The sequence below is a fragment of the Bos javanicus genome, chromosome 13 (assembly GCF_032452875.1).
Source record: "Bos javanicus breed banteng chromosome 13, ARS-OSU_banteng_1.0, whole genome shotgun sequence".
Lineage (NCBI taxonomy): Eukaryota > Metazoa > Chordata > Mammalia > Artiodactyla > Bovidae > Bos > Bos javanicus.
In genome coordinates, this window is record NC_083880.1 from 22,246,350 (window position 1) to 22,273,518 (window position 27,169).

Consider the following 27,169-nt stretch of genomic DNA (forward strand, 5'->3'; position numbering starts at 1 on the left):
AACAAAATCTCTGAATAAAATCATTGTGAAATATCGCTAGATTCTTACTTGACTAGAAAGTTTAGAAGCTTCCACAGCATGTTCAAAATCTGGTCTTCCAATTACAGCAGGCTCTTTATTCATTACTCCTTGCCCTTTCTTGTATTCAGCCTAAAATGAATAAGAAAATGTCAGATATTTTTATTTTCCCATGAAAAATTACACTGGCAATAGCCAAAATAAAATTAATAGACGGTCAGCCCATAAAAAAATATTCCTTAAAACTCACCAAATTCTAAAATGCTGACTGCTAAGAAGAAACTGATTTTATAAAAACAATGTTTTTTTGTAGTAAAATAATTACTAAGCTTGAGTCTGTGAATCCAGTCATCATCATCATTATGTTTATTATATCCAGGAGGAATTTCTAGATAATTAAGACCCTGCATTCTGCATACATATGTCTTTTATGTTTAGTCTTAGTAACTGATCTAACCCCATCTGGTTAACATGCAGCTGAATTTAGTAAATAATTATTGATTTTTTAAGATGAATACAGCCTATGCTACTTAATCATTTGGTTCAAGTTAAGTCATCATTTTTTAACCAGAATGTAAGATATGTTTAAGTAAAATGGTATCTGCCGAGACGGATGTCTTAGGGAAGAGAAAAACAGCCATGATGCACAGGAAATGTGCATGGGTAAATGCTGACTAACAAGAACCCGCACAATTAACAGCAACAAGATGGAAAAAAAAGGCCAAAGTGAAGTTCTTTGGGACAAGATGACAGATAATTATGGAACCAGATGAATGACAAACTTGACTCTCAGGCTGAAACACGTGAATGTTATCTTAGGCCTGAGTAGTATTTTTTTTTTTTTTAAGTATTACAACACAAGCCATAGTCAAGTCAAGTTTGATCAATTTCTGCACATATCCAAATAATTTACACAAAGAGATAATTCAGATAAAAAATTGAGATGTCATTAATTCAGATTGATAAATTTCACTAATTAAATTAACCACCCAACTACCAAAGCCATGCTTTGTCTTCCACCAAAATAAGAAATCAATTCTGCTCAAAATAAGAAAGAGAGATTACATCGCTTATGATCTTGGAGATCTGTGTCGCCATCTTGATGTCTGGTCTGTCAAGCTCTGCATTATACATGTGGGTGTCCTGTACATCTTTTTTATAAAAAATCTGATGGAAGAGACAGTTTTGATCGAAAAAAAAGAAAAAGGAAATGAGTAATGTCATACAGCTGCTAGCTTTAATGTCCCTAATGTAATTTATCCTCACCATAATCATCTAAGAAAGTCACTGATCATAACTTTTAAAAAATTTTTATTATGTGCAACATTTATTTGGATAACTATATTCTCTTTTTACTATACCAATGACTCATTGACATTATTGTATATGAACTGAATTCATACAACATAAAAAATATAATTCCAAGACCATAGCACAAAACCAAGCTTATAGGATTTTACATACGCTACCCTTATAAGCATGTCCTTATGGATAAATGTATATAGGCATGATCACATATAGAGTGTCCTCAATCAAAGTCATTAACTTGTTGATCACACAGTCTTGAGTCCCAATGGATACAGGATAAGCCCCAGTACACAAATACAGAAACTCATTTCCTGGGGTGAGGGTGTGTGAAACTCTGGAACTCTGCCTTGCACACTCCCAACCACACTTTTCTCTTCCTTTCCTGATTGGACTCTTCAAATGCCCCTATCTGGGAGGCCTAGTGATGGGTGCTAATAGTTTTATTCCAGTAAACATCATTGCAATGACTTGATCCTCCAATAACAAAAGGATTCACATTAAGAAATAGCCATCAAAAAAAAAAAAAAGAAAGAAAGAAATAGCTGTCTTCTGAATGCACATTAGATACAATCAAACCAAAGTAGAGAAAACAGAGATTTAAAGAGAAATATACAAACGTTGCCAAATATCCTTCAGGTAACAGTTGTCATTCAGAATAACTTGACTGACAGATGGGAGGAGAGACCAGAAGCCAACTCATACAACCCCTAATGGGCAACATCTCCCTGTCTACCTGCTTCTCTATTTCCTGAGACCAGTCATGAACTGAAAAGATGAAGCTCTATTTGGCAAATTCACCAGTGGGTGGGCTGGTCAACTTGTCCATTACATTAGATTTTATTACATTTATAATGCAAAGCATGTAGTAATGGTCATTTTCAAAATCTGTCTTCACTTTTTCAAGACATAAAAGGTAGAACACAGAAATGTACAACTGAACATTTATAAAGAATGCATTTGTACAAAACAGGTGTTTCTTTTTCTTTTCTCTTTTCTTTTGGCTGCACTGTGCAGCTTGTGGGATCTTGGGATCTTGGTTCCCAGACCAGGGATTGAACCCACTCCTTTGGCAGTGAAAGCTTGGAGTCCTGAGGAATTCCCACAAATTTCCCAAAACATAATTCTTTTTTTTTTTTTTAATTTTTGGCTGCATCACACAGTTTGCTGGGTCTTGGCTCCCTGACCAGGGAATGAACCCTCCTGCAGTAGAAGCATAGAGTCTTAACCACTGGACCTCTAGGAAATTCCTCAAAATAAGTCTTCTAATGTTGCCTGCAAACTTTCTGCAGTAGCATCGTCTAGAGTACTTATTAAAAATTTAGATTCCTGAGGTCCATCCTCAATCCTCTGTAATATAATTTTGCTAAATGGGGCCCAAAAACCTGCATTTTAATGAATTCCCCAGTTGACCACTAAAAATCAGTGTTCTAGATAATAGTAATGTATCTTGTTATCGTCCTTTCAATCCTACAGTGTTAAAAAAAATGTACTTTTTTACTTCTTTAAACAATAATATCAAGTATAAGGAATGATAATGTGTTAATACTTTCATAGGCTCCCTAATGCATTATATTATTTTATTTCAATGAAGCATGTATATACACTTCTATTTAAGATCTTGCATTGGCTTCACCATCGACTAAACTATGTTTATAATCATGAACCTGTCTGACAAGTGAACACAGCTTAAATATAATTAGCATAATTTTGGCAAGAACATCTGTTTTCTTCACTGCTTCTATTTTCAAAGGCTTAGCAAGCAATTTTAAGTCAGTTTTGTGCGCACAGGTAGCAAAAGATATAAGCTGAAAACTGAGTTATTTGGTTGGGTAAATTTAAAATCTTCAGGGATTTAAAATAAGCCAATTTTGATTGGTTTCAAAAAGCAACACACTCATCTACAAATGACAGCCAATCAACCTCAGGCTGCCCAGAGTTAAACACAAGCTGTGTAAACAAAAACGGACTCTCAGGTGAAAACAAACCACAATTACTACCCACCTACAAGACTGTTTCTAAGTTACTACATTCAGATGAAAGCCATAGCGGGGAATGTCTTTTTGTTTACAAAAGAATGAGTGTAAAAATGGAAACCCTTACTTTTTGAAAAGAGCTGCAACCTCTCAGATATCTATGCTTTCCATGGGTTTCCTAATTATATGCTGTTCAGCCTAATGACTGCGTGGAGAGAGGTGAACAGCACAAAGGCGGCAGGACTGGGGCAATGAATGGGGCCCCATCATCCATGTAAATTGCAAATTAGAGGCCGGCATATGTGACTCAAAACAAATATTAAGATTGACATGAGCTGCACATTCAAACTAGCGGATACCATGGAGCCACACAGGAGAAAAGCCCAGGGGCCTGGTCACTACAGATCTCCCAGGATATCAGGCTTGGGGATACTCCCCAGGAACAGGGGCTGATGCTGAGGCACACAGAGCCACAGGCTCCTGCTCTGTGCTCCCTGCAAGGATGTCTGAACATGGGTGGTATAGAGACAATGTGGCCTGAGCAGACTACTCACCTTCCTCCACCTCACCTGTGACTTAGGGCTGAGGGAAACTCATCTGACATTTCTCAAACGTCTGCACAATGTATTTTCTCCCTTCTTCAGCCCATCCGAACCAGGAAAGAATAAAGCTGTTATGCAGCAGAATATGTGTGTGTGTGTTTGTGTGTGTATATCAGAATATATATATATTCAGTTTTATATAAAATATATATGTATATACATATATTTTATATAGAATATATATGTATATATATTCATATGTGTGTATATATATATTCTGAATAATCCCAAACTAAATGCAGCGTTTTCTGAATAATCAAACCTTAAATGCTCACTGAATTCTCCAGCAGTCTTCTCATGGCAAGAGGGTGTTCTATATAAAACTGCTTTGAATAAGAAGAAAGATAGGGGTTCCTAAAAGTCATCAACCCAGGACAGGTGCAGGCCTGAGGGCCCATGATTTATTTTACCTCGTTTTACTTAATGTTTTGTTCCCTATCATGTCCTCAGAGGACAAGAGAGAATGAAAAACATGGCAGAGGGAGGAGCAATGAAAGGGGAAGGGGCAAAGAGGGAAGAGGAAGAAGATGGGAAGAAGAGGAGAGGAGGAGAAGAAAGAAGAAGTCATTTTAGGCAGTTTATGATGTGAGTGAGTGAAAGTCGCTCAGTCATGTCTGACTCTTTGTGACCCCCTGGTCTACACAGTCCATAGAATTCTCCAGGCCAGAAATCTGGAATGGATAGCCTTTCCCTTCTCCAAGGGATCTCCCCAACCCGGGGATGGAACCCAGGTCTCCCGCATTGCAGGCAGATTCTTTACCAGCTGAGCCACAGGGAAGCCCTGTTAATTATGCACCAGGTACATATTAAGGACTTCACATTCACTGCCTCACTCACACATTTCTTAAATGAATGACTCATAAGGATTTATATTCATTAAACCCAAGTTGCCTTTATTACTCTTCTATTCCAAATTTTTTCTTAATTTAAGCTAGTTATTCTCACTAATGAACATTAGACTAATTTTAATAAGTTCCACAAAGGAAATAAATGGACTTTTAATGAACACTGCACTAACCAACCAAATGATTTTAGGGAAAACTATATCTCAACAATATTTTAGTCTGTTCCCAGGAGGAAAATGTATATTTCTCCATTTCTTTAAATCTCTTATTATAGCTTTCAATGAAGTTTCATCCTTATCGTCTATAGGTCCTACACAGGTTAAAACACAACAATTATGACAATATCACATTTATACATTTATTTTGTACTCAAAATAAACTGCTACATATTTTGGCAGTATGTAATCTTTTCAAAAAGACCAACTATGGTTTCTTCCTCAGGAGCACTTAGAATTATTACTTTATGTGCTTGATCTCTCTTTCTTGCCTTTTTTTTTCCCTCAGTGAATTTACTTCTTTGCCCATTTCCATGAATCTGTATCATTTTCCTAAATTACTCCTTTGTCCCTTTGTAGTGGACATGTGTTCTTTTTTTTTTTAATCCACCTTTTGTTGTTGTTTTAGTCACTAAGTCATGTCCAACACTTTGTGACTGCATGGGCTGTAGCCCACTGGTCTCCTCAGTCCATAGAATTTCCCCAGGCAAGAATCCTGGAGTGGGTTACCAGTTCCTTCTCCAGGGGACCTTTCTGCCCAAGGAATCAAACTCTCATCTCCTGCATTGCAGGCGAATTCATTACCACTGGGAAACCCAAAAATCTTCCAGGTACTTTTTATTTGGAAACTGCCCCTCCCTTGCTCCCTCCATGTGATTTGGTGAGGCGATCAGAAGCAGCCTTCCTTTCTGGTGACAGGAGTGGCCACGTGATAGGCTATCCAATCAGATACTCCAACCCTTTGGAAATTATGATTAAATAGAGAGCAACACATAAACAAGCAAGGTCAGAGTCGTTGATGGATCTGAGGCTGGGGGAGAAACAACTGCTGTCCTTTCCTCTGGGATTGGCCACAGTGAAGATGATTTAGTTTTGGAAATACCAGCCTTGAGACCAGCTAGACAGATTTGATCTGCAAATGAAGTCATGGAGAAGGAAGAAGAGCCAAGAGATACGGAAAGAAGGGGGTCCTCGTGACACTGGAGCCTCTGGAGCCAGTTATGCCTGAAGGTAGCTTTACGCAAACCAATAAATTCTCATTTTTCACTTGAGCTAACATGAGATGGATTTCTGTTACTGAATCTACAAACTCCAAATGTAGCCTCCATTTCATATGTTTCTCTGCAATGTCAAATCTATTCTTTATTGCCTCCAATAGAGATTTTAATTCTATCACCTGAAGCTAATACAATATTGATAATAAATTATAGTTAAATTTTTAAAAATTTTAATTCTATCAAAATCTGTCATGGAATTTCTTCCTTATATTACCATGTTCACTTTCACTCTCAGCTTGCATTTTCATCTCATTTTATTGTCTTTTAATCTCGGTTTATTCCCCCCTAATAATCTTTCTACTTTTGTTTCATCAGGCCATGTCTTTTGCATGTTCCTTACATTCATGCAGGGTATGTGCCAGGTACTGTAGTTCTGCACACTTTAAACACATGAATTTAGTAAATCTTCACCCCACCATTATTGTGCCAGCCTGACTCAACTCAGCTCCATCAACACTCCCTCCCAAGGCTGGAACTAGTTATCCAGAAGAATCTTCTTTCTTGTACCATTCTTGGTTGGACTTGGCCAATAAGAGAAACTTTCAATTAGATATTGAAAATGAAGTGAACCGGATGCCTTTATTATCCATGTACAGCCAGACTGAGCACTGAGCAAAGGACTCCCAGTGACTCTGCAGCAAGCTTTTCATGTTTTGACAAAGTGATCTGAGATTCTTCAATAGGTGACTTCATAAACTAGAAAAAAGCCAAACCTCCCCCATGATGATCCTTAGTGAAATGTAATTACTTGGAGATGTGAAGATTGAGAACTGAGGGATGGCAGGCAGCATGGAAGCCACAGACAGACACCTGTGGAGCCAAGGGCAATGTGAGCAGATAGAGTAAAAGAAATCAGAACCAACTGGCCCCAAACTTATTCATTCCCTTTACTACTCTGGTGAAAGTTAAAATGATTCTTGGTGAGAAGAAACTGCTGGATAGGATAGGTTTGCAGGATAGAAGTGAATAGTATGATCTGTATTTAGTTATAATCTCAAAACACCAGTTTAGTCATCCTCAAGAAATTCTTTTGTCGTAAACTTTCACATTGGAGAAGCTCTCCAAGGTCATTAAGTAGGCACATGGACTGGAAATTATATCTTAATAAGGCTTATTTCTGTTTAGGTATGTTGCATGTAAAAGACTATTAATTAAGTCCTAAACATTATTTTTAAAAGAAAATATAAGTCTCTGAAATATAAGTAAACAGAGGATCTGATATTCATCAGAAAACACATTTTTTTCAATTTTCTAAATTATAGAGCTTTATCATTATTTGCAGTATTATCATTGTTGATAAAAGCATTTTAGAGATGATAAAAATCTCCATGTTTATGATTAATTTTATCACCACCACAATCTTATGAAGAAAGCAGAATAGATATTATTAACTATTCTGCCTTCAGTTCAGTTCAGTCACTCAGTTGTGTCTGACTCTTTGCGACCCCATGAACCGCAGCACGCCAGGCCTCCTTGTTCATCACCAACTCCCGGCATTCACTCAGACTCACGTCCATCGAGTCAGTGATGCCATCCAGTCATCTCATCCTCTGTCGTCTCCTTCTCCTCCTGCCCTCAATCTTTCCCAGCATCAGGGTCTTTTCAAATGAGTCAGCTCTCCACATCAGGTGGCCAAAGTATTGGAGTTTCAGCTTTACTATCAGTCCCTCCAATGAACACCCAGGACTGATCTCCTTTAGGATGGACTGGTTGGATCTCCTTGCAGTCCAAGGGACTCTCGAGAGTCTTCTCCAACACACCACCATTCAAAAGCATCAATTCTTCAGCACTCAGCCTTCTTCATAGTCCAACTCTCACATCCATACATGACCACTGGAAAAACCATAGCCTTGACCAGATGGACCTTAGTTGGCATAGTAATGTCTCTACTTTTTAATATGCTGTCTAGGTTGGTCATAACTTTCCTTCCAAGGAGTAAGCATCTTTTAATTTCATGGCTGCAATCACCATCTGCAGTGATTTTGGAGCCCCAAAAAATAAACTCTGTCACTGTGTCCACTGTTTCCCCATCTATTTGCCATGAAGTGATGGGATCAGATGCCATGATCTTCATTTTCTGAATGTTGAGCTTTAAGCCAACTTTTTCACTCTCCTCTTTCACTTTCATCAAGAGGCTCTTTAGTTCTTCATCACTTTCTGTCATAAGGGTGGTGTCATCTCTGTATCTGAGGTTATTGATATTTACCCTGGCAATCTTGATTCCAGCTTGTGCTTCTTCCAGCCCAGCGTTTCTCATGATGTACTCTGCATATAAGTTAAATAAGCAGGGTGACAATATACAGCCTTGACGTACTCCTTTTCCTATTTGGAACCAGTCTATTGTTCCATGTCCAGTTCTAACTGTTTCTTCTTGACATGTATACAGGTTTCTCAGCAGGCAGGTCAGGTGGTCTGGTATTCCCATCTCTTGAAGAATTTTCCACAGTTTATTGTGATCCACACAGTCAAAGGCTTTGGCATAGTCAATAAAGCAGAAAGAGATGTTTTTCTGGAACTCTCTTCCTTTTTCCATGATCCAGTGGATGTTGGCAATTTGATCTCTGGTTCCTCTGCCTTTTCTAAAACCAGCTTGAACATCTGGAAGTTCACAGTTCACGTATTTCTGAAGCGTGGCTTGGAGAATTTTAAGCATTACTTTACTAGCGTGTGAGATGAGTGCAATTGTGTGGTAGTTTGAGCATTCTTCGGCATTGCCTTTCTTTGGGATTGGAATGAAACTGACTTTTTCCAGTCCTGTGGCCACTGCTGAGTTTTCCAAATTTGCTGGCATATTGAGTGCAGCACTTTCACAGCATCATCTTTCAGGATTTGAAATAGCTCAGCTGGAATTCCATCACCTCCACTAGCTTTGTTCATAGTGATGCTTCCTAAGGCCCACTTGACTTCACATTCCAGGATGTCTGGCTCTAGATGAGTATTCACACCATCGTGATTATCTGGGTGTGAAGATCTTTTTTGTACTTAGAAATGAGCAAAACCTAATATACCTATTTTAATACTAAATTCTAAAAGCACTGTTTCTTAAGTCACATCAGGAATTACAGGATAATAAATATTTTTCCAATTTTTTTTAGTGATTTACTTATCCTTAAGATTTTTTTCTTTCTGATGGAATAGAAATTTTGTCTACTGATAAGTTTTTATTAATGTTAAGAAAGTACATATATCATTCTTGGAAAGAGCATTATGTCTTGGTTTCCCCTGATGAATACCTCTTTCTAATACACATTGAATTGATTACCAATATGGTATTTTGGGAAAGCTTACCACTCTAATTTCATCACAAATCTACACAGATCACATTATTTATAAAACTTAAAATGGCAGCTAGAATTTGTTTAACTTAACTTTAGAAGTACTGCTCTTCATGCCTCTGATAAGATTGATGAAAACTAATAACGTTACTGAGGTTTTCATTTCAAACCCATCTTTAGGGGAAAGTAACAGGATAGAATATCTCCAGTTTCTTTAATTACATTAGAAAAATTTGGCAGGGGTACATCCCTGAAGATACAAAAAAAAAATAAGTCAGATGAGGTGTTTTTAATCATTTTTTGATAACAGTATCAACAAGATAGGTGGTTAAAAGGGTTCAGGAAACTTATGAATATGCCCTTCTGACCTAAATGCTTCTTAACATAAATTTTGTATTGATTTGACCTTCTTAGAAATCTAACCTCGTTTCATTGTTTTGAATTAACAATGATATCACCCTAAACTCTTAAATCACTCTTTAAAACTGAAGGAGGACCAAACAGAACTAGTATTTTCTGAACTGGATCTTCAACAGAGCTCTTTACATCTCATATCTAATTTATCACTTGCAAGAGCTCTCTGAGGTAGATTTCATTACCCCAATTTTACATATGAAAAAAAAAAAAAAAGAAACAGATTTGGAGATACGTGTAACTTGTCCAAGGTTATCCAGGCAACATGTGTCAAAAGAAGCCTTTTATCCCTGGCCTGACTCCCAACTCCTTTTCTGACCTATGTGACAGTGGAGGATATTATGAGAAATTATTCTTTCCTGTTTCATGATCATTGAACTTGGGGGTGAAAGAAAAGACCACTGCCCCCAGAATACTCTTCACCTTGGAACTCTCAGTTATTCCGAGGTGGAAATTTAGTCGGCTAGTCACAAAGAATCTCTTCCCAGCCTCCTTATTCACATCTCCAAAGGTATAAAGGACAGTCAGCTTCTGAAAGAAAAATGATTCCATCTGGCCCATTGATCAATGTTCTAATAAAAAGTCTGACCAGAATGGAGGTAGGAATTAAAAGCTTTGAACTGTAATTGTCCCAGTTTCTTGGTTCTCTAACAGACATCAGAAAGTTGACTTGATTTTGGTGGAAATATAAAAAGAAAAGCCAAGATGCTGACATGTATTGTTTCTAGGAAAATCAGATACACATGTGACAACACATTTTGTTTTAAATTAGTAAGTCATTAATATAGTGCAAAGAGACATTTCACATTATGAAAAGGTAATTCTGTTAGTTAAACTCTCTACAAATGCATTTCATTTTACTGAAGCCTTATGGGAGACACAGTTTTGTATTTCATGGAGATGCTGTGGCCTCACCTACTTAACCAAGAGACATTCTTGCTTTCCTGTGTTTTTCAAGACCCACAATTAAATTTCATATCGTAGGGACAACAAATGTATTATTCTAAGTGACTTGACTCTAGGGGAATATCAACTACATCACAGGTAGAATACAAATATCATTCTCACTTTAAATCTGAGTAAACAGTCTTAAACACTTTCTAAATCCTATTATATGTACAAACTTTGCATGTAAAGGTTGAGCCGAGCAGGCAGAGGAGTGTAGGTAAACACATCCTTCTCCCATAAGTACACAGTGCTGAATGGAGGAGAAAGGGGCTTTCTACTCTATTCCCTCAATCCCTCAATCAAAGACCTTTTAAAAGAAAAGGCAGAGTTACAATAATAACCTCAGCTCCATGATAAGGAACTTCTGTATTTGAATTTCATTGAATTATAGAGTTAGATAGTGTCTCCTGAGGGTCTGTAAAACGGCAGCCACCTCCCCAGACCACCATGACCACCCTCTAACCCACACCATTTACAGAAATTCAAAGTTTCTTCAGCTCAAAACAGTGGAGGCTCATGGTCTCAGCTTTTCTCTCCCACAAGAGCACTGGATCCATTGAGAAATCTAATGATAACCTATTTTACCTATATTTTAAAAATTTCATTTAAAATCTTGACACAATAACCATAGAGTGACCTTTAAGAGGGAGGCAGCAGATTATAACAGGAAGAGTGGACTGGGGAGTTTGATTCTTCAGTCTCATTTTCTTCATCTACAAAACGGGAATCCGTACGTGGATTCTGTGAGAACTGAAAATGATCAAAGTCTTGGCCCAGTTCCTTGTGCACGGCAGTGCTCACTAAGTGGTTGTTATTATGGCTGTGATAGTCATTGTGTAAGCAGAGGTTCTTATAAAGCCTCCTGATAAAATGGCCTTGCTGGTAATTACAGACATGTAGCTTCTTCATCTCTTATCAATCTTAAACCATCTTAGAAAAGCACTTTTGGTATTGGCATATGTTTATACATTTGAATTAAAATGTAAAACCTCACTCAGTTCTTACTTAAGCATTGACCTACTGCAATTTAGTATCAGATGACTGTTGCCATCCTACAAAGAGATGCTGCACAGCTGGGGCTCTGGAGGCACAATTCAGAAAAGAACTAAGTGATGGGGCAGAGCCTGTGTGAAATGACAAAGATGCTTCAGGTACTTTGCAAAGAAAAGGGAGCTTCCTGACCCAACAAAGGCAAACACTTTATCTTAACTGATTCTAACCCATAAAGAACCTGACAAACAGCGCCTACTTTCCTTCTAGAAAGCAAGGAATTCATGATAAGGAGACAAATAAGCTTCCACTGCAATTTCAGGAAAAAATATTCTTCTAGGCCCCCAAGACAGTAGTGCTAGCTAAGTAAACACATGAAAGCATTGATGTACTAGCTACCTTATAGCCAAAGAAGAAATATGTTTGCTACAGGCTTGTTTCCTCTCTCTGGGCTTCTGCTTCTAAGCTGGCCATCAGGCATCTATTGTCTTCCTGCTCCTCTTGGGTCTTGTGACCGTCTGCCCCCACACGCATTCCAAAAGAAATTGTAGTGGGGTTTAGTCTCCCTAGCATCCCAGTTCTTCTGCAGTTCTAGACTGGAAACCACGGGAGCATCGCCATCATGACAAGGAAGCTATAGGAAAGGCTGTTGGAAACCCGATTTCCAGGTCTGCAAGAAGTATGTGACATTTTAAAGGCATTCTACAAGGTTCTAATAACCATTGAGAGAATAATTCAGATGTGCTTTCTGAATGGACATGGAGAGATAAAGATTAAAAAAAAGATTTAAAGTCCTTTTTGAACAGGAATGTTGTAACATTTAAACTTCAACAACTTATCCACTAGCCCTGATGTGAGTGAACTACAATTTTCCAGAAAATCATGAGGAATAGCTTGCTTACATTACTCTGGTGCTTATTGACCTCCATGGCATGTTTGATCTCAGGCGGCTCCTTCATGTGGGCATAATCTGAGACTCCTTTGGCAGCATCATGCTTCTGCCTGTAGGCAATCTGAAGAAAAAAAACAAATAATTTTAGTTTCATTTGGAGGTGTATGAAATTTCTTACCCGTTAAATTTCAGTATTTTGCTAGGATTTTACGTAGTATTTGGTCAAATTTGCCTAAGCCTTTACAATGAAATAATACACACAATACTTTAATCTTTGTGCTTCTGTTTAGACTAATTCCAACCCTGAGTAACTTATTTCAAAAGTTTTTGTCCACATGCTAAAATCCCTACTTGTATTCCTCTAGCTTAAATCTCATCTACAGTTTTGGGAAATCTTTCTACAACCAAGAGGTTTTAGGGTAATATATGTTCAAGGTTTAAATCCTGGGAAAGTAAATAACAAAACTGGGGAAACACTTGGATATTTAAAAGTGAATTGTTCATTTTTTAATTGACTGTTTTAATTTTATGGAGGCACAACTATAATATTAAATAAACCTTATTAAAAGCCCTAACCTTTGGGAGAAAATATAATGCAAGTCTCATAAATGTCAAGCCTTGTCCTCTGTTAGAGAAATAAGCACCTTTGCAATGCCACCCATCACTACCACATTAAATCTACCCCACACCTGTTTGGAGAGAAGACATGAGAATAATCAGAAGTAGAAATAACCAAACTCAAAAACAGAGTTAAAAATTGAAGATCCCTAAGAAAGCAAATTATCCCCTTCCAGGTAGTCTATTCCTATATTATCCTGTTTATTTCCTTCATAAGTTTAAATTACAAGCTTTCATTTTTATAAAATTACTTATTTTCTGTCTTCTCTTACTAGAATGCAACTAATTCACTAAATCCTTATAACCCAGAATAGTGCTTGACATAAACTGCAATAAACATTGGCTTAGTGAGTGAATAAATTAATAAATAAGTGAATAAATGAATGAGAATAAAACAAGAATAAATTAATGAATTACTTTTAAATTAAAATATATGTTAAAAGTTTAATGATAAGATGTTAAATGGAGTTGGAATTACTTGGTGCAAAATGTGTGTGCTTAGTGCTCAGTACAACTATCCAAGTTCAAATCTCTTTTCTGACTTCCCCACCCAGGTTTTTTTTTTTTAACTTCCAGTGAAAGAGAACTCAACCCAGGCATCACAGTTTCTAAATTTTGAAGGTTCTAACACAAAGTTCCTCCTTTAATGAAACTCAAATCTATCTCCCCAGCAATGCAACTGTTTGGCCATACAGGAGGATTCTAGTTCACAGGACAGAACTGTAAATGTGGGAACCCAGCTCTCAGGGATTTCCACTCCCAGACTATCTGTGCAGATTTAGGCACTAAACCCCTGTATACTCTGCTGCTGCTGCTGCTGCTAAGTCGCTTCAGTCGTGTCCGACTCTGTGCGACCCCATAGACGGCAGCCCACCAGGCTCCCCCGTCCCTGGGATTCTCCAGGCAAGAACACTAGAGTGGGTCGCCATTTCCTTCTCCAATGCATGAAAGCGAAAAGTGAAAAGTGAAGTTGCTCAGTCGTGTCCGACTCTTAGCAACCCCATAGACTGCAGCCTACCGGCCTCCTCCGTCCATGGGATTTTCTAGGCAAGAGTACTGGAGTGGGGTGCCATTGCCTTCTCCGCTATATACTCTACACACTCTCAAAAGTACAAATTCCAACTGTTCCACCTCTTTGGTAAGGTGTCCAAAATATACCAGATATGGCCTGACTGGTCCTAATTAGAATTCTTCAATTTACTCTAGGTTATCATCTCTAATGTGCTATATGCTGTTAATACATCCATAGATCATGCCAATTTTCTTTTGATTACTATGTTGAGATTTCTGTCAATGAATGCCCCTAAGTCTTGTTCACTCTGCTTAGCTCTGTTCCTACATATGATTATTAAACCTCCCATATAGCACCACATGTTATTCCAGGGATAATTCATCTTGCTAGAATCTGTTCACTGATTTAATCCATTGGGAAATCTAATTTTGATGAACATATCTTTAAAATTTTCACCAATTAATTATGTTAAACAGAAACCCATTAAGAACCTCCATTCAGGCTGAGAAAGTGCATCATCCCAGTTCCATTACATTCTACAACTTGGTGGCGGGAGGAGTTTAATGGGTGGCCAAGTCTCTTAAGCCAAGGAACAACTTTTATGAGATCCGCTATAAGTAAAAAGAACTAGCATATGCCTGTCTCCTTTCTGCTGGATGCTGGGTTGATTCTGTGTTTTTAACTGTGGTACTTGTGACATTATAAACATAACCAATGCAGCTGATCATTTTGTGGGTTATCATAGAAGTAGTGAGTCATCAAGCACAATTTTAAAGAGCACTCTTTCTTAAAAAGGCTACGTAATTTTCTACTCACTGCATTAAAATAGTCATTTCATATATAGCTGCTACTAAGCACCACTTTAGAATTAAGATTACATCAAATTGGAAGCAGCTGAACTTTAATTTATCATATTAATTTTCAGCCTTAAAATAGCTAATGGAAACGTATGTTGAGCTAATCAATTTTCTAATAAATTTGATTTCGTAGGATGTGTCATTATTGTGTAGCATTTCCCCAGGTTAACACTGTGTTCTTCATACCTCGTGAGTTAAGGTTGCTATGGCCCTAGACACCTAACTAGGGGAAGATACTTGCAGTAGTCTTATGTAAACTATATGTAAATATGTTTACACAAGGAATATATACATTTATCTTATATATTTCATCTTATATGTTTATATCTCATCTCTACATATAAAAGATGTATTATATTTCTGATTTGCAGTATATTTCATAACTACTATACAGGTACTGAAGTGAAAGTGGCTCAGTCATGTACAGTTTTTTGTGACCCCATGAACTGTATAGTCCATGGAATTCTCCAGGCTAGAATACTGGAGTGGGTCACCTTTCCCTTCTTCAGGGGATCCTCCCAACCCAGGGATCGAACCCAGGTCTCCCCCATTGCAGGGGGATTCTTACCAGCTGAGCCACAAGGGAAGCCCAAGAATACTGGAGTGGGTAGCCTATCCCTTCTCCAGAGGATCTTCCTGACCCAGGAATCGAACCGGGGTCTCCTGCATTGCAGGCAGATTCTTTTCCAACTGAGCTATCAGGGAAGCCAATCCCATAGCACAGGCAACCCTGAAGCTCCAGAAACAGGACCGTGTGGCCACTGTAGATACAAACATAAGCTCTCATATATCTTCGCCATTCAGATGCCTGAGCAGCCTGTATCACTTCTATGATAAGGGACTATTTAGCCTCAGCGTGAGACAGCCCCTGTGAGAAGGGTCTCACCACTTAGTGGCACAGTCCATCCATTTCCAGAACTTTTATTTGTGATCTTTGTAAAATTTTTAGTGAGAGTTATCTAACAATATGTCCTCCTAAAATCTCCACATCTGTCTCTCTTTTTTTAAAGGGATTTCTATGTATCAGTCATTTTCTATAAGGAGCATTAACCTTGTCACTTCAATCTCAATATAAGCGTTTGCAGATTGATTTGAAGATAATAATTTGTCCCAATATCAAAAGTTTAGGATAGTTTTCACTAGAAACTGGAACATGCTTACATTTTAGAATTTGCCTCATATTCTAATTCAGGTTGCCACAAATCTGATACTATTTGGACACATATTCTAATTCAGGTTGCCACAAATCTGATACTATTTGGACACAGTAAAAGGTTAGTTCTTTAATTATCACAAATACTATTAAATTGTTCTACTTTCTTGCCTGTCATTATCAGGTAAGCTCTGAGAATTCCAATTTTAACAATAATAAAATAGATTTATGTGTATCTAAAGAAATGTTATTACAATTACATAAATCTTTGAAATAGACACCTTCTTCAGAATCCAGGTATTTCCTTTCTAACAAGTTCAAAGACTAATTATGACCCTGGGCAGTGATGCTTCTTGAGAGCACATATATTTCTTTCTCAGGGTGCATATTCTCCTCTGGAATAATACCTGTTACCAATTAAGCCAAAGTCTATTCTGGAGAAAAATAGGAACAGATTCCAAAATGTCCAATGTGGATTACTTTTTATGTTAAGTTCTATGTACACATAGTTGTATACTATAGACATGCTTATGCCATAAAAAAATTTTGAGAAAAGTTATGCACTTCCAAAGCAATTAACAATGTAAATATCTGAAAATGTTACCTTCCCAAGTAAGTATAAAACTAAGAAAAGATTTTTCTTTTCTTTATTATATAACTGTTGCTTATTATTATCGCAAAAATCTTGTCAAATATCAAATGTTATAATTATTTGCTTTATAAAGAACTCTGTGTGATTAGCAAGTGGCTGGGTCACCAGATGCTGGGTGGGAAAGAAAGGGCGGGCATATTAATCCTGGTGAGCCATGCAGAGCCCTGACATATATTTTTAGCCTCATGTTGCACAGCTGAGATTAGCTTACTGCCAAGCTGGGTACACAGTGGACATTTAAGTCTGTGATAATGAAGTACTTAAAGATATTCTGCAAAGAATAACCATACTTGGTGTTGTTCAAGAGTAATCTATTTTCAGACTATTTTAAAGTTATCTACGTATCCTCTACTTAAAAATAAAAGGATTCTGGAGAAAGAAGTGAACTTGTTTAATAATTTTAAAAAAGAGGGGTAGAAATAGTAAGAAAGAGGTGGTAATAGATATAGCTTAGAACCAAGACTTGAGTGAATTCACCCATGTTCATATGCTGGCTCTGCTGTTTGTCTGTTGTATGACCTTGGGCAAGTCACCTAACCTCTCTGTGCTTCAGTTTCCACATCTCCAAAATGAGGCTATCTCATGGAGTTGTGAGCATCAAGTGATATAAATACATGTGAAATGAATAGAACAGTACCTGACACATAGTGAGCATTTTTATGCATTTATTATTATTAACCAAAAATGTAGCATGAAAAATATAAACTATGTAAAAGGAAACATTTCCTTAAAAAAAACCAATCAACTGAACAAAAATGCATTTTACAAGTATTTATTGAACACCCCTTGTGTTCTAGGAGTCCCTAGACTCCTAAGCACAGAGATGAGGCAGGGAACAAGACAGATGAGGTTCCTGCTCTCTTATGGATGAATAAAGTAACCAAAAAATAAAAATAAAAATCACAGTATACTATGAAGAAAACATAGCAATAATATGAGTGAGAAAGAGGAGAAATATTCTATTTTGAAATTCTGTTTTAAGGAACACAATAGATTAAATGCATTAAGGATTCCTTCTGTGTTAATGTACTCTAAAAGGAAAATTACTCCTAAACTCTCATGGATTCAAAATGAGTTTACATAATGATAGTTCTTAAGTCTGTCTGCAACTTACAATCATTAAAATAGCCATTTCCACCTGGTGGAGGCTTTTTTGGGAGCCTGATATAGTCTAAGTGAAAACACCATCCAGGAGAAAAAAAAAATTCAGGAACCACTTGTCTAATTGAGGGAGCACAGATCTGTGGATCCTGACTTTAACCATTAATTCTTTATGTGATTTTTAATAAGCTATGGGTATGTTCTCTCACAAGTTAAATCAAAGACTAGTTTAATATTTGCTATAAGATTGTAATCTAAGTAAACTGTCTAGATAAGATTCATATTTGCTCTGTTAGTAGTGGAGAATGGGACTAGGAAAGACTGTATCATGTGACTAACACACTGGCAGGTCCTTGTCTCTATCTGTGACCATCAGCGACCGTCACTCTGAGTGACTGCTGACAGAACACGAATCAGTTGCTTCCAATGTTGTTTATCTAAGAGAAACAACTCTTTATAAAATGCTAAACAATGTGTATTAGGTATATATTTGATTTACATAACCGTATAATAATCTAGGAGAACCATACCTCACTCTGTAGTTGTGTGACTTCTCTGGCAAAGACACTGTCAATTGTGGCTGGCATCTGCTTATAAAGAGAATTGGAAAGGTCCGCCTTAATGGTGCCTTTGTATTTTGCCTAGGGGGGAAGAAAGAAAAGAAAAATAAATATGTCTCAGTTTTTCTTTTACTGCGAATATTGAAAGAGAATGAAGACAAGTACTTTCTTAGGAAACAAATTAGTTGGGATTGACACATATACACTGCTATGTATAAACTAGGTAACTACTGAGAACCCACTGTATAGCTCAGGAACTCTACTCCAGGCTCTGTGGTGACCTAAATGGGAAGGAAATCCAAAAAAGAGGGGATATATGTATACGAATAGCTGATTCATTTTGTTGTACGGCAGAAAATAACACATTGTAAAGCAACTATCCTCCAATAAAATATTTTTAAATACGTAAAGTCAACTTTAATCTCAGATACCGAACCCGACGGTCATATTTGAAGAAATAAATCCAATTTATCATGGTAAAACCTTTAAATCAAACATGCAAGAAAATAACAACTGGAAGCGGGGAGTTGAAGGATGGGAGAAATGGGTGCAAAGCGGTCAACAGGTACAAGCTTCCAGTCATAAAATCAATACCTGGGGACATAAACTCTAGCATGGTGGCTACAGTTAATAAAACTGTATGACATATTTGAAAGTCACCAAGAGAGTAAATCTTAAAAAGTAATCATCATAAGGGAAAAAAAAGAAATAAGATGTGTGACTCCACATGATAACAGACTTCTTGTGGTGGTCCTTTCACAGTGCGTACAAATGTGGAGTCCTGAAACTAATATAATACTCCATGTCAATTATACCTCAAATGAAAATTTTAATTAAATCAATTTAATTAAATAATGGCTATTTTTCTACTTAAACTCATGCACATTTCTAAAAGTAATTCTATTGTGTACCAACAATTTCATATATTTGAAATTGTTGTCTCATATTGTCAAAAAATATGTGAGAATGAGACACTTGAGCTGTTCCAGAAAACACAAGTCATTAGAATTTGTCTAGAACCTGAACACAAAGGACAGCCTTCCTTTATTCAAGTCTTCTTAACTTCTTCCACCACAGCGGCGGGGTGCTGAGGTTGGGGAGCTTTTTGCTGTTTTTGCACTTTCCCACATACAATCTGCACTGCCTCTAAATGATCTCAGTCATTACTCATAAAGAGAGACACTCATTCACTATTTCCTCTTGGGAAGATTAGGTTCAAAGGAATGTAACAGATTGCCCTCTTCCTTTTTTTTTTCCTCTGTAGTTAACTCCTTCAGGAAAAAGCCTCAATTAATAATTAAGAACACCAAGCATTTCTCTGTGAAGGAGAAATAATATTTAATAGCTTACACAAGTAAACAAAACTGTGGCTTTCCCCACTCTATCCACAAGTCCCTGATGTTACTCCTACTTGGAGCCAGATTTGAGTGTTGATTCATTGAGCATATAGCTTGTGTAAGCCTTGTGTTCCCATAACTCTTCAGATTTTCATACTTAAAATTTACCAGTTTTCTTCAAAATGCTTTCATGTTGGCAGAAATAATCCCAAGAATATCACATTGTTCTTTTTCCAATAACTTAGGAAACACTAGAGGTCAGTCATCTACAACACTAGCTAATCATCTTCTTTTCGAGTTTATCTCTTCAAAATGATCTATTCGCAGACACTGGCATTGCCTCATCACAGAAATCACTGTTAACACTGTGCTTTATAACACAACATAAGCTGCAGTTCTACATGCGCTCAGAAAAAGATAATATGATTTTTCAGCTGGAAAATGAATGTAGCGCTTTTCTTACTCTATGATTTCATAGCAGGTATCTCTGTTGAGCTGATCCTAACCAAAAATAGTTCAAATTGATCTGAAGTTACTTTCCAAAGATACCACATTTTATGGAATCTGCTGATCAGTTTGACTTATTTTCAAAATGAGATTGGATCATTTATATCTAATAAGTCTGTTAAGAAATAAAATAATGGAACTTCTGAGACTATTTTGCCAGTACTTTCTATTGAATAAAAATATCTCCTTTTAATTTGATGTAAATAAAAAAAGGTTAGAGTCAACATAGATATCTATAATAAAACATATCAACAATAGATAGTAAGCTACCAGTTTACATAAGTTAATTGACATAATGCATAGAATTATATATACAGATATTATTAATATCAACATTCAGTGGTATTACCAGAAACATTATTCTCTAATTTTAATACACAAACTTTTCTACATAAATAGAAAATAATACAAGCCATTTAAAAAGTTTTGATACCTTACCTCAGAAATAAAAGCACCAATGTGTTTTACATGGTTTAGCATAGGCGTGTCCGTCACAAACGTACACTTGCCTTTAGACTTTTTATACTCTTCTTTATAATGGATCTGAAAGAGAGAACATTTTACATAAGAGAAAGAAAACAACTCTAATGCTCCCTTTTTAAACAGAAGAATTAACTTGCACAAGTCTATTTTCTGAAATAAATACTCCAATGTGGAATGATGCTCAAAACAAGCCAAATCAAATAAACCGATATCCAGCCCAGAACAACAAAGGGGATGAGGCAGGGTAAGAAAAAGGCTGCTCTTTACATAAGTAAGGGTACAGTTACTGTCAAGGATCTTGCGTGTTGGACCCACACTGACTGTGGGTCCTATTTGTCCAGCTTCTTCAGCATAATTAAGAAACATCGGTACCACGTATAAAATAGCTAACTCATAAGAACCTATTGTATAACACAGGGAACTCTGCTCAGTGCTCTGTGGTGGCCTAAATGGGAAGGAAATCCAAAAAAGAGGGGATATATGTATACATACAGCTGATTCATTTTGCTGTACAGTAGAGACTAACACAATATTGTAAAGCAATTATACATCAACAAAAATTAATTTAAAATAATTTTTTTCTTTATTTTAAAAAGAAGCATTGCATAGGCTTCCCAGGTGGCTCACTGGTAAGGTAAGAATATTGGAGTGGGTAGCCACTTCCTTCTCCAGATTTTTCCAATCCATGGGAAATCCCATGGACAAAGGAGCCTGGTGGGCTACGGTCCACAGAGTTGTAAAGAGTTGGACACAACTTAGCAACTAAACAACAACGAAGTATTGCATGCATACTCAGCACACTCCTTTATCACTTGATTTCTTCAAACCATGCTAAGATTTCTCAATAAATAAATCTGGTTCTATGCTAAGCATGGCCTTTCTCAAGATAACTTGAATACTGAGAACTAATATACAAGTTTGAGGGAATACGTACAGCAGATGTATATAAAATAGGTATTTCCAATTTACACATTTTCTGTGTAGCTATGTCATACCACACACACAAACTTTAACTCACATCTTAAAAAAAATTCTCCATTTCACTCATACAATTGTCCTAATTTATTGTTACTTTAAGCCACAGACCCTAACAGGTAAGCCTATGGTCAAGCAGAAACACAGTTGCCTATCTCTGGGTCTAAAGTTAGGAGTCATCAGGACAGATGTGACCAATTAAGAAGAGGACGAAATTAAACAAATGGAGATTACTGTTAGCATCATTACCTAGACATGCTGTATTAGAGGAGGGGGCATAAATTGTGGCCACAGTGGGATTCTGGTCACTAATTAATTACGCTCAAATCAAAGGTTGACTATCCAATTTATGAGAACCCATAGGCCTCCCCAACCTCCTCCGCTACCCCAAGCATAGAACCCACCGAGAAAGCCTGTCACCTGTGGAGATCACTGCAGAATGCCCCCTTGTGGTGGCAGGCAGGCAAATGGGACAGAGTCCAGAAAGGCTTAGCTGAGCAATCCTCATTTTCTCTTTCCATTTCACTAGTGAGAGGAATCACTCTCTCTCCCCTCAGGAGAGGCCAGGATTACTCTGCGAGAAGATCCCGCATGGGCAGATAAGTCAAAAAGAAGTCAGGAACTATAGAGAGGGATCTGAAATGTAATCCCACTGCCACACTAATTGCCATCCAGTCTGAAAACTGGGCAGGCAAAACCTATGACTGTTTGAGAGGATGAAGGTAATTTGCTGAAAGTTGTATCACCCTGTAATAAAGTCATGTTTATCTACCCAAGACTGTAAATACTTAGACTGAAAAAAATGTCATAGTTCAGATGATTAAATTACATGGCCTCCCTAATTACAGCCTAAAAGTGAAGTTTAACGGTATACACTACCTGGTTCTTAAAGAACATGACTAATGTTGATGTTACACTTTAACATGACATAGAGATTTTACCATATTTGAACAGACCTAAGGGGCATTATTTGACCTGAGGTGTAACCAGCCACAAACATATTGAGTAACATTATTTTAAATGCCGTATTTCACGGCGATGACTCAGATATTAGATGCTGACCACATTAAACATTTGCTTTATTCATGAAATCAACATTAGAACATATTTATCTTATCTGAGCACTAAATTGCTTTTTTTTTTTCTTCTCAAAGATTAGCCATAATTTTAGGTCTCTGCAAATCACCGTCCTCAGTCACTAGTAATTAAACTGTTAATGGCACTATGATAAATAGTAGGCTATTTTGATCATAAGGAGAAAAAAAGTATCTCCGTTATATAATTAAGCGTGAGAGAAAATAAGCTATCATTAGGCTTAAGTTTGGCTCATTATTTTTATCTTTCGCCACCATCTCTTCCCTCTCCCATTCACATTCTTCACAGCAGTGGTATGTGCTGTGGCTACAGCCTCTGATAAGCTCTGATTTGAGCAGAATGTTCAGGACAGGAGCTAGGGATAAAGGCGAAGTGTTTATTTCCTCTGCTCTGCAGGCAAATAGTTCAGTTTTAAGTGTGCTCTCCATTCCTTTCTCTGGTCTTTATTTAAAAGATAAACACACACACATACATCTACTATATGCTTATTGTCACTCACATTGTATTTCTAATGAATTTTACAATATGAGAGACAGTAAGCATATGATCTTATATTTTTATATAAAGAATACCACGAATTAGTAGCTTTCGTATACTAGGAGAATTGGAAAAAAAAGATGAAAGGGAACTACGTCGATGATTAATACTAAATCTTAGGTAAAATAAAAATCACTGAGTAGACAGTCAATTCCAAATCTAACAGATGGCCCCATCTATTGGATAGATTGCCTCTCCAAACCCTTTCTTTCCTAACAATAGCACTCAAGTGTATTTACGGGAGAAGATACGCCCCTACCACAGCCGCAAAGGACAAATTGCTCTGAGACAGGCATGGCTTTCTCATTCCCTTTGGCCAGCGATCGGTTGGGGAAGACAGGTGCCCAGCTCTGGCCATGAGATATTCTTGGAAGTCTCCCCAGCATTATTACTGGTAAAGCTCGTACAAGGGGAAAGACTTGCTGACACAACCCATTGACACGTCCACCTTCTGTCTTCCCCAACCACAGGAAAACAGCAGGAACCAGGCCATCACAAGACAAGAAACCACCGTACCAATGATGGCAGAGCAGAAGGAAAGGAGCCTGAGAGACTGATAACATCAAGGCTGCAGCCCCTCCATCCAGGATTCATCTCAAAAAAATAGTCATCTATCTGTTAAGCCCCTGTGCTAGGATTTCCGTGTTCTGTGCAGCCATCTGCACTCACAACCAACAGACAATCCAAAGTTGATGACTTAATGTCAATCAGATGCCCTAAATAATTTACTTTCTGCTGACCTCACCCATTAATCCCACCATGTCTCAACTACAGTTCGACTTAAATTAGTTGAGTGTGCTTCCTCTTTCTAGCCTAGTTTCTCTCACTTTAGTATGAGACCAGCTAATGGCCGAAAGCGGAAGACAGATGTAGAAATGTTAGAGGGTATTTCCTTTTACAAGCATTCTTAACCAGAAGGAGCTAGGAAGTCTTTTCACAAATGGAACCACATTGGCTAAATGCAATGAACCCTGGAAGACAGAGCTGTGGCTCCAGCACAGTGTGTTAACTGAGGCGCCCAGAGCCAAGGCTGCTCTCCCAGGTTTCTGAACACCATTGGAGCTTTCTCTGGAGGGGTAACCATGGAATCCCATGTTTTCAGCATGGGGAAGGGTTACCCACAATAAACAATGTTCACTTGCCTGGAAAATGTTCTTCCTGCTGCCACACAAATGAACACCCTAAAAAGGTTTGAATCAAAACACTGAGTCAGAGGCTTCTGGCAGATGCAAGCTCACTTGCTCTGCAGAGACTCTTTATCCTAATTTACAAGAAACATACAAAGGGTCCCTTTTAACCTACTATTTTTTATGACCACCCTACAAAAGGCTCCCAGATCCATGATGCTGACTGCTCAGTGTAGTCAGTAGGTTTGATTTATTCAAGGAATTGATTAGATAGCTGAGTAACAGGACAAAATACCAAACAGAGGATATCTGGGGAAATAAAAAGCATTACATGGCTAAGAGAAAAATAAAAAAGGCTGCCTCAGAGAACCAGGTGTCTCTCAAGATTGGGAAGTGAGCTATGCAGAGGGAAGCCCCACAGTATGGGCAGAGCATATGCAAAGCAGAAATTAGGCAAGGCAAAAAAAAAAAAAAATTAAAAAAAAATTTTTTTTAAATGCCTCATCCTGATCCCCAAAATGAAGCCATCTGATCTGAAAAACAGACATTTCTTTCTATGGAGAATTCTAAACAGTGCAAGCCTTCCAGGACTTATCACTAGGCCATTCTTACTTAACATTTTAATGAATTATCTGGCAAGGGCATGATACAGCGAAGTCTGCAGGTCTGCTGATGACCTCGAGCTCTTTTGGAGAGGGAGATGGTAAACTGAAAGAGACGAACTGCAGAAGCTCTCAAAGGGCTGTGCGAGAGGGTGGGCCACTACAGATTAGATCATCCCTAGCAAGGGAAAATCACTCGGACTATTAAAGGAGGATGGGCCCTACATGATCGGCTACAAGTCAGAAATTAGGACTGGAAATGGCTGAGGATGCTGTCCTTACTGAGGCTGATCTAACGGCTTTCTGCAGGCCCCCTTAGTCCAAGAAACTGTAAATATCATCATAAAACAGGCAGGAAACAGCATGCTTCCCTACTCATAATCACAGCCATCCACATCTGGACCTCTGCGCACAGTTCTCGTTATTACATCCTGATAAAGACACATGAAACCTCAAAGAGGTCTGGAGAGGAATGATCAGAATGATAATGAAGGGGATGCAGAGAGACTGTGCCATGAAGAGAAATCCATGAAACCAACCTTCTCATCTGGAAAATGGAGCAGAGTCGTGAGGGGCTACCAGCCAGGCTTTGGACTTGGCCAGATCTAAACCTGATTCTTGTCCCCATCCCTGACCAGTCGGTGGCCAAGGACAAGCTACTCAATGCCAGCTTTCACCACGTCTGAACTAAGGCTCACAGGGCCCACAGCACCAGCTCACTGTGGCATGACATACAGTATTGCATGTGGAGTGCCTGGCACACAACAGCAGAGAAAGGACATCGTGGTGGCCATGGTTTGGGAGTCAGATAGACCTTGTTCCAAATCCCAGGTCAGTGTCTCACTAGCTGTGTGATTTGATCAAGAAAATGTGAGCCTGGGACTTCCCTCGTGGTCCAGCGGTTAAGAATCAGCCTTGCAATGCAAGGGACACAGGTTCAATCCCTGGACAGGGAACTAAGACCCCACCTGCTATGGAGAAGCTAAGACTGCAGGCTGCAACCAGAGAGTCCATATGCTGCAATGAAAAATACCGCATGCTGCAACAAAGACACGATGCAGCTAAACAAATATAAATAAGGAAATGTGAGCCAGCTTCTTAAAGCTTCAAGATGTAGGACTCTACAAAGCTGGCAAACAGAAAACCAAATTCACATGGTGACAAGCTGCAAACAGATTGCCTTCAAACAAACAAAAAGGCTCAGGTAAACACATGGATTTCCCCCTTGGGATATAAAGGATTATAAAACAAGACTAAAGTCCTTGAAGGTTTGTCTTTAAGATTGAGACTGGGGCAAAGACTGGTGGACTAAATTAAATGTGAGCACGAACAGATGGACACTATCAGAGACATAATAAAGACTTGACTGGAACTCCAATCTAACTCAATTCATCCTTTCTATATTTGCTTTTAGCTCCGTATTGATGCAATTTCAAATATACATTTTAGACCACTATCTAGTCATGCCGACAACACAACAAAGAAAAGAATTTCAAATTTAAGTTAATCTGCTCCATATAAAACACTGATGACACCAAGTGTGAATGAACAAGTTATTACTTAATAATACTATTTAATTACATTTCTAAAAACAATAGAAATTTGATTCAGTTCAATCCCTGAAACTCTTCCAGAAAGGGTAAATTAAAATCTGATTTTAAAATGATTGTACAAACTCTTGATTCTTTTTTTTTTAAGAAACAAAGAAAGTAATTGTTCAGACTGTTGGTTGGTAAATATAAAAATTTCAAAAATTGAACCAGTATTTTAATAAGTATGGAATTCTCTTTGGAAACAAAATGTAAACATGTACACATATATAAACTAGGCCACAGTAATATGATCTAAATATTTAAGTAGAATGGGCTATGCAATATAAACCTATAATAAACAGAAATTACTGTCATGTATTTGACTTCACCTACATGAGAGGAAAATAACATGGCTTTTGCTTTGTCAAAACAGTAAAGGCCATCGCCCCTCACTACAAGATTGGTTTTGAAGTCACTGAGAAA

The 27,169-nt window shown here is 37.7% G+C and overlaps 1 protein-coding gene across 8 annotated transcripts in view; it reads right to left on the reverse strand.

Annotated features, from left to right (window-relative positions):
- NEBL (nebulette) overlaps nt 1-27,169 on the reverse strand; it is a 378,681-nt gene that overhangs the window by 88,425 nt on the left and 263,087 nt on the right. For 6 of the 8 annotated variants that reach the window (XM_061435956.1, XM_061435958.1, XM_061435954.1 and 3 more), the window contains 5 exons: nt 20,774-20,878; nt 18,462-18,572; nt 12,549-12,659; nt 1,084-1,185; nt 49-150 (listed from right to left, as the gene is read on the reverse strand). The exons of the other annotated variants lie outside the window; for them this stretch is intronic. In XM_061435956.1, the coding sequence (XP_061291940.1) occupies nt 49-150; nt 1,084-1,185; nt 12,549-12,659; nt 18,462-18,572; nt 20,774-20,878 (531 nt within the window). The remainder of the gene's footprint in view (nt 1-48; nt 151-1,083; nt 1,186-12,548; nt 12,660-18,461; nt 18,573-20,773; nt 20,879-27,169) is intronic. 8 annotated transcript variants of the gene reach the window in all.